This window comes from Gavialis gangeticus, unplaced genomic scaffold (assembly GCF_001723915.1).
Source record: "Gavialis gangeticus isolate Ggan-Ray unplaced genomic scaffold, GavGan_comp1, whole genome shotgun sequence".
Taxonomy (NCBI): Eukaryota; Metazoa; Chordata; order Crocodylia; family Gavialidae; genus Gavialis; species Gavialis gangeticus.
The window spans coordinates 76,569,359-76,578,610 of NW_017728993.1; the positions used below are offsets into that span (position 1 = coordinate 76,569,359).

The window sequence follows — 9,252 nt, forward strand, 5'->3', positions numbered from 1 at the left end:
AGACTGAACTGGTTACTTGTATATAGATTCAGTGTCTCAGTGAAGACTATGACAGTGTAAGGTTGTATAGGACTTTTTTTTTTCCATTGCCACTTCACTTTAAGTGTTGCTATAGCCTTCATTTCATTTTGTAACCTCCATCTTGAGAGAACACATACTGTTAAAAACAGTCCATTATGGAAACTCTGAGCATTTATGGACATGCTTCGGGGTGGGGGAAGCACTTTAATTAGAACGCCTGCAGTGGCTTGTGTAATCAGTGTCCTGAAGTCCAAAATGGTGGTTTGGGCACTTGAACTAAAGCTCATTTGACAAGTTTTATTTCAAGCACCCCTGCCACGATTTTGAAGTACAGGGATGCTGAATATAAGTTGCATGGAGACTCCTGGAGTACATTAATTAACACGTTCCAGCAGACTTACATTAATCAAGTCTGCCCACACCCAACATGTGTATATGTGACCTCTATGCTTAGGCAACAAATGCAGGATATCTTAGAGAGCAGTGTCATTAATTTGAATTAATCTGAACTCTAGCCCTATTTCTCAGCTCTAAATAGTAGGGCTGTGAAATAGTAGGGCTGTGCGAAGCTTCAGTCCCGGATTTGATTCGGTGCAGATTTGGCCTGATTCGGTGGCTGAATCTCCAAATCTGAATTGAATCAGAGGGCCATTTAATCGCTCTGAATCAAATAGAATCCTCTGAATCAATCTGGAGAGATTCAGAAAGATCTGGTGATTCGAACATAAACACGCTTTAAATGTTTTTTCTACATACCTCTAGGTAGCAGGTGGCTCATGAATTCTGAGATGATGGGGTGCATGGAGTGTCCCACAGAAGCATGGGAGGCTCCCCAGTGTGCTTGGCAGCAGACCTGGAAGTGAACCAGAAGCATTTCTGGTCCACTTTCAGGTCCACTGGGAAGCACACTAGGGAGGCCCCCTGCTCAGTGACTGGTGTCTCCTTGGTCTGGGGAGGCACCTGGGGTCCCCTCACAGCTGTTCCCCTGTACATTCTCCAGTAGACCCGGAAGTGGACTGGAAGTATTTCCGGGCCACTTCCAGGTTCACTGCTGAGCATATGGAGTCCCGCCGCCACCCCCTGCACTCCTGTGGGACATTCCACCCACCCAAGCATCACAGCATTCACAAGCCATGCTGGTACCTTGAAGTATGTAGAAAAAACATTTAAAGCTGTGTATGTGGCCAAATCACTGATTCTCCAAATCAGAATCGAATCTTCAGATTCGGCTGAACTGAATCAGGGACAGTGATCTGAATCAACAAATTGAATCACTGTCCCTGATTCAAACCGAATCTAAATCCAAATCAAATAGAGCCTGCTTCACACACCCCTACTAACTAGGTCCCTTGTATGTGATATCTTTCCCTTTACATTGGTTTTAAAAATTAAGATAACCTTTTAGGTTCTTTAATTCATATGTCACCACAAAACAGCCTACAAACCTATTTTCCAAAGCTGAATATTCACCACCAAGAAATATTTTCCTCTACATCACATTTTTGTTTTACTTTTGCCTTCAGGATTTCTAAACAGTTGACAGCTCAGAATAGATGTTTTTTTCATTGTAAGACAGCTCTTACAATTAAAAAAACAAAAGGAAGACTATAGGAGGTAAACCATGCTTTGTTGGGTTCTGTACACCTCCCTGGAAAGCTTATAAGCAGTGCCAATTTGTCAATGCATAGGTTGCTTGGAAATAGTTACACCCATTTTTCTCTCTCTTTGTTTTTTTGAGTTTTTTGGGGGGGGGTTTGGTTTGTTTGTTTGAATTGACAATTTATTGTAGAGATATGGGCAGTTTCATTTAAAAAATATTATGAACTATGATACCATGGCTAAATAGAGACAGCCAAAAAACCCAAGGCAGAACTGAATTAACCTTTACAGGGTTCTCTAAGCTGAGAAGATTTTGTCGTAAGCAAACATAACACACATTCACCCTTGTGTGGAGGGAAGCAGGCAAATGCCTGCACTAACCAGGCCATAAGGCGGGAGTGGGGGGTGGTCCTACACACCTTCCAGCCTAGCAACAAAGCTCAGCTGAGTAGGGACATCCCTGATTGTCACGTCCCCAGCCCCCTACTGTCACCACAGACTCTCCCCTGCACAAAGCCATTAGGCTTCCACAGCTCATAGCCATGGTAGGCCCAGTTGGGGATGGGGGTTCTGTTCCCCCCTCAGTAGCCCCTATGGCAGACAGTGGACAGAGGCTAGCCAACTTGCCCTGCAAGGGGATTGGCAGGGAATACACATAATATCCTGGGATGCTGGGAGACTGAGAGTTAACTTTAGTCAGAAGGGGATCTTAGACAGAAGTTCAATAGACCAATTTAACCTAAACCAGTTAAGTCTGATACTACATCCTTCCAGGTCTATCTTAAACCAGTTTCAACCATTTTGAAACCAGTTTATGTATACTGAACTTCTGTTCTGTTACAGACTTAAACTGTTTTCTGATTGCTAAAACTGGTTTGTGTGTAATTTCTGTTCCTAGCCTATAGGAACAGCAATAGACTGAGCTACAGACTTTTAACCAGAAGTAAGACAGGAAAAGCTTGAGTAACAGATTAAAATGGAGATGACATTCTAGGAAATTATGAGGTGAGGTTTTTTTATAGTATCTTTTATTGAACCTGCTATACAATTATAAAAGATGATAGAGAAGCTTTTGAAAACCAAGTACCCTTTTTCAGGTCTGGACAGCCATGATTGGAGGAAGGTCTCTATATGGCTAGGTATAGACATTACGCTTTTACTGATATAAGTGATCAGAAACCAGTCTAAACCTAGAATAGAAGTTTGGCACACAAAACTGGTCTATACCCAAAAACAGAATAGAAGTTCAGCTTACATATACTGATTTAAAAATAGGCAGAACAAAGTCTAATATTTCCCCTATACCAAAGGATAAGTGTGTATTCTGCTCATTTGTGTCTGAAAGCTTGCCCAACATGACTCTGGACTGTATGGTTGATACAATAAAAGATATCACAACCCCCACCCACCCCCCAAAAAAATCAAAAGATACTCCCAAAGAAAACATGCAAACAAACTAACCCCTTGCTTTTGTTTATTTTACAAATTCTCTACTAATAGCCAGAGCTTCAGTGGGGAAGTTGTACCAGAAGACCCTATACTTAGAACTCCTTTATTTTGGCTAAATTAAACTCTTGCATTTCACAATTTGGCTATCTTTCCAGGGCCCAGTTTTTGAAAGGCCATTTCCTGCATAGTAGACCATTTACTACCATACTTTTCTAGTGAACAGAAAACTAGTACATTTCAATACCTGTCTTTCTTCTGGACACTGGAAGTTATCTCCAAAACTTTATAGTTTTTATATGTTTCTTGTCCTTGGGGATGCAAGACTGATCAGAGTTTGACTTTGATTTACTGCAGATGATGCAAACTTATGTCAGGTCCTAGAGTTTGTCCATCCAGATGAGGAGGTGTGACTAAAAAACCCTGTGACTAAAGGACCTCTTAGTCCATAAATTATTTACATAGTACTAGTCCCTGCATTATCTAGGCATCTCCCAAACCTGCATTCACAAGTATGTAGTACTGTTTTAAAAGAAATATAAAAGCATACTAATTATAGGCAAAGTTGAAGATGAGGTATGTAATTTTCACAGATAAGATAATAGTAGACTACTAAAGAAACTTAAGTACCATATCCAATTGACCTATATTTATATACATATATAAATGCATGTAAAAACATATATATTAATAAAAAGTGCATATATATGAGTGCATATATAAACATATTTAAAATATGTGCTGCTTTCTATTTATTTGTCTTTTATGGGGTTTCTTCTGCCCTTAATATTTATGGATTATATTATTTCCACTAAAGGCTCACATTTATAATGAGAAGACATACAATTTATGGTATGTTGTATGTCACAAATTACCATTTTTAATTTGATAAACACTGACAGTTTTGTAATGAATGTTATAAGTTCTATTGTCTTTAACAACACATTTATCTTTTTATATTTATATTTTCCTCAGATAAGGTATGAAGTTATAAATAAAATTCAAAATTGTGTTTTATTTTTCTTGCTTTTCTTAAGAAAATGACCAATCTACACTACATTCTAGGATGAGATAAACTTTCATTAAAAAAGAACTGTGAAGAATCAGTACTCCACATATGATTTTGACCATCTGACCATTGTCACAGAGGATACCAGTCAGCTGAAGACAAGTGCTTTTCTTCTGATCGAATACCTTTCTAATTAAAAACAACATTTGTTTTGTCTCTGCTATAATAGCTATAAGAATGACCCACCACAAAAAGTATTCTCACCTTGCTTGGCAGCTTGCTAAGTTAAGTATTTTCTTATATGCATCCATCTTTTTTTTAGTAATATATTTGTGCCTCAATTCTAATAATTGTAATTTTTTTGCCATTTTACCCAAAATCAAAAATCAAGGAAACACTGTTTTGAACTTGATGGAAGGATCTGCAGTAACTGCCAAACAGTTTCATAAATCTGACAAAGGAAATGAAATCATTTTTCACAAAAGCAAAGTTTCCAGCTTTCAGATGTTCATAAGTAACAGAAACAAAGAGGAACGAAGTGGAACTGTGACACAATTTGCTAATGAAGAGACAATAGATTCTGCCTCATATTCATCCATTTACCCTCATCCATTCCAATTTCTTATTAATGAAAAAGATAAATGTAAGCAGAAAACTCCTTTTTTGGTACTATTAATTGCAACCAAAGCTGATGAAAAACAGTGCAGAGAAGCCATCAGGAAAACTTGGGGAAATGAATCTGTGGTTCCTGGAATTAAAATTGTTCGCCTATTTATGTTGGGTTTTAGTGACAAAGACCAGAATGAAAATATATTGCAGGAAAGTAGGAAATACCATGACATTATTCAGCAAGACTTTTTAGACACCTATAATAACTTAACTCTTAAAACTATGATGGGCATTAAGTGGATTGCCACATATTGTAATGGCACAAGTTTTATCATGAAAACAGATAGCGATGTTTTTGTGAATACAATATATTTAATACAGGAGGTACTAAGGCCCATTAAATCTCCTTCACAGTATTTTTTTACTGGTTGTCTTATGAAAAATCATGAGCCTATTCGTAATCCTAACAGCAAATGGTACATGCCAGAAGAACTTTACCCAGGTGATCGATACCCAGATTTTTGTTCAGGAACTGGCTATGTCTTTTCTAGAGCTGTGGTTCCAAAAATTGTCAGTGCTTCTTTAAAGGTCAAATATGTACATTTGGAAGATATTTATGTAGCTCTCTGTCTTGAAAGACAAGGAATCACTATTTCACCCCCACTCAAACCATCATTTTTTAATATATATAAAGTCCCATTTTTTACTTGTCTATATAGCAACATAATTACTTCCCATGGAATTGATCCAACAGAACAGATCATTTTCTGGCAAACACTGCAAAAAGAGAAACATATGTGTCATAAATAAAACACATGTACAGTAGAGTTTGCATGGGAATACAATATGAAATTATACTTTATTTAAACTTTAAGATTACTGAATGTGCATCATGAATCTCTAATGGGGATCTAGACAGCTAAACTTAATGGATGTCCATACATGTGCTCTGATGTGTTGTAGTTAGAATGTGTTGGAACAGACTCAATTAATCAAGACTGCTCTGCATTTGAATGTGTATAAACCCCTGTGGGTTTAAACATGGGTACTTGTGTGCCTTAACTAATGCTTGTTAAACATTTGTTAGTTAAAGCTTTAGTTAAAGCATTCTGTGATATTTTTAAATGCACGAGGGCTTAATACATGTGACTCTGAGGGATTTTAATTGGAGTGGCTCTCCAGTAACCCCTAAACAGGTGTATAGGCAGCCAATGATATCAGTGATTTTTGTACTCTATTTATATGCAGAAAAAGCTTTTTAGTCTAAAAATATGTTTTTTCCCACAGAAGAATTTCATTATAAGCACGGTTCTGGAATAACGGTCATTACAATGTATTTGTTGAAATGATTTAGAACTTTCTTCCTACTTCAGATAGCATCTCGAATAAAGAAATTGAATAATTTTATTTTCCTTTATCTTCTAAAATCACTGTATTTTGCCCCTCACAGGTAGAAACCTGTCTTAGTTATGCTTACTCACAAACTGCTCATTCTTGACTATACCTGCTTTTTAAATAAAAAATTAAAAAGCAATGGCCACGATGCACTTTTGAAGAAAAAAAAAGATTACCTCCTACTTCTTAGTTGTTGATGAAGATGAAATAATGAACTCTAATCCCCACTTGTAGTTCTCTGATCTGGTTTCTCAACTTGGTGTGGTGGTGGATGGTTCAGACAAAACCATAGCCCAATGATAATTGGTTTTTAATTGTATTTTAACCTGAGGCAACATGTTTTGTTTTGTTCTGTTAATGTGTTCCACCCTCCTGTATCACAAAAAATGAGGTTTTAAATTAGTTTTTACACCGAAGGTTGCTTCTCATGGGTTAGATGGTGAGGTTGAAATTGCCTCTGTAGTCAAGTTAAGAAGCCTGCTAATCCTTCTAACTTCTAATCATCCTATAGCTGACACAGTGCACCACATGGATTTCCTCTGGAAATGAATGGATGCCAGAGCTGGCCTTAGGGAAAATACCACCTTGGGAAAACTTGTATTCTGGTGTTTCCCATCCCCGCCCCCATCCCACAAGTCGGTGGCACTGCTGCAAGAAGAGGTGATCAAGCAAGCACGCAGGATGCAGTCCAGTATGGAGATGGAGTGACATGGTGCACAAGGCAAGCAGGCAGGGTGGCACCGCTGCTACCATCTGCACTGCTTGGCCCAGCTCCTCCTGATCAGTGACTGAAGGTGGGAAATGAGCTGGGCTGGGCACCACATCTCCTGCCTGGGGTGGGGATCAGCCAGGGCAGAGCAGGGGTGGGCAGGGTAGGAGAAGAGCACTGCTGTAAATGTGTGTGTGTGGCACCCTCCTGACCATGGTGCCCTGGGTTGTCACCTCCATTGGCCACCCTTTAGGCTGACTCTGATTGAGTGTGTATACTGAAGCAAATTGGCCTCTACTTCATTTGTTGCAGAAATCAAGAAGTGAATGAAGGAATTAGATTATAGAAAGAGAAAGGATGGCCATTGAAGGCAGCTGAATTAATGTCCTAGAGTAGTGAATTCTATATGAAAATCTGTTCTTCAAAATAACACAATCTATCCTACATAAGAAATGTGACTGGTATCTTGTGAGAAAATTTTGTGTTAGCAAAGACTGAATCTTAATGTTATACAGGCAACAGGGTTCTGAATCATAAGGCTATACAAGTTATACAGGGGGCTGAATTAAAGTTATACAGACAACATTACTTCTGGCATTTCCTAATAGTGTTCAACTTTGCAACCTTGAGAGTATTCTTTTAATACATTTGGGGCAGGAGGAAGATTGGGGGAGTTTGGGGGGTTGGGAGGGTCATTTGGTTTTTGTTGTATGCAATATTTAATAATATGGAGGTATGATGTTTCTTAACATGCCATACAGCAACACTGTAAAAGTTAAGGGATAATGAGAGAACATTTTGCAGGAGGGCCACAAGTGTTTGGAAATAGTGACCCTTTAAATAACATGAAAGTTGTGACTTCCTTAGTACTCTGCAACAGCCGTCTGTTTGATGGGGTTTTCAGGGAGGGCTGAGGTAGGGTTTTCTATGATGATAATGGGATGGAAGATGGTTCCATATTGGGGTTTGAATGAGTTCCTGTTAAACAAATTGTTACAAGAATGCTACAGCAATTTTATTATATTATTAAATGTGTTTGGTTAAATAGGATAGGTATCTCTTTACTTACTTTAAATCTATATAAACACACTATTGTCCTGGGGGGGCCAGGCCAACTCTCAGGATCTCAAAATTGCACTGTTAGATGTGAGGGTCTGACACAATTGCATATACATACACACAAAAATCAATTAGGTGCATACAGACACACTACCAACTCAGGCACATACACATCTGAGATTACCAGTCTAAGCACATGCACACCTATCACTGATTCAAGCCACATACACACTATACAAACCAAAAATTGACAAAACTCAGTTGTTAATACCTGCATACCAAACACACATACACAAACACACACTTTCATGGCTGTATGTTAACCCTAGGGGGTGTTTGGGGTAACTTGATGCTTAAGGTTACTTAAGGTCAAGTAGCCCCAGGGTTACTTGAGGTCAATGGAGCTTGGGGTTACTTAAGTTTAATGGGCCCCGGGGTTACTCAGGGTAACCTGGTGTTCAGGTGGAAGCAAGGGAAAAAGCCCGGTGGCAAGGAGGAGACATCCAGGAAACAGAGAGGCAGAAAGCTGGGAAATAGGGGCTGGAAACTAAGAGGCAGAATGCTGGAAGATGAATGCTGGAAACAAGAGACAGAAAGCTAGGAGATCAGGGGGCAGACAAGTGGTGGCAAGGAGGAAACAGCCAGGAAACAGAGAGGCAGAAACCTGGGAGATAGCCAGGAAATCAAGGAGGAGAGTCGGGAGGTCAATAAGACAAAAACCCAACTCAGGGTTTCAAAATACCAGGTTTATTAAACAGACAACACACTACACAGCCCCATGAAGTTATTGGTTCCTACACACACACATATACAAGCACTTACATACACACCCACATAATGATCGCAGGAGAGAAAAAAGTCTTGGTGGAGGGATTGAAGTCAAGGTGTGCAGACAGTGGAGAGAGTCCAGATCCTTTGCTTGGGGAAGGAAGGTGGGTGATAGCTACCTATCCTGAGCTGTGAGTTGATCCTCGATGGCCAGTTGGGGTCTTCTCCAGCAAAGTGTTGTCCAGAGGGGGTCACTGGAAGGGCCTCTGGGTGGATAGGTGATGTGGTGTGGTGCTGGTCCAGATGGAGAGGGCATCCCAAGGAGGTCACAACCTACCAGCTCTTTTATAGGGGTGGACTACCTGTGTCTTCTATGGGAGGGATATATCCAGGCAAGGACAGTGCTGCTCAGATGCATATATGCAGATCCAAGTGTCCTCATTGTCTTGTAGGACACAATGGTGGGGTTGCTGGTTTCTGTAGGGTTTTTGTCTTTCAAATGCTGGGTTTCTGTTCTGTTCCTGGGTGAGGTCCATGGTTCCTGGGTGAGTCAATGCAAGGTAATGGTCCAGTTGTTGAGTTGATTATCCAGTAGAGGCCTGCTACCATTGTATCTCAAACACCCTCATTCATCCCC

The 9,252-nt window shown here is 39.6% G+C and overlaps 1 protein-coding gene across 1 annotated transcript; it reads left to right on the plus strand.

Annotated features, from left to right (window-relative positions):
- The first annotated feature begins 1,599 nt into the window (after positions 1 to 1,599).
- LOC109287083 (beta-1,3-galactosyltransferase 2-like) lies at positions 1,600 to 5,677 on the plus strand. Its single transcript, XM_019502029.1, has 2 exons — positions 1,600 to 1,635; positions 4,104 to 5,677. The coding sequence occupies exon 2, from the start codon at positions 4,313 to 4,315 to the stop codon at positions 5,492 to 5,494; it is 1,182 nt and encodes a 393-aa protein (XP_019357574.1). The 5' UTR covers positions 1,600 to 1,635; positions 4,104 to 4,312; the 3' UTR covers positions 5,495 to 5,677.
- Positions 5,678 to 9,252: the final 3,575 nt, after the last annotated feature.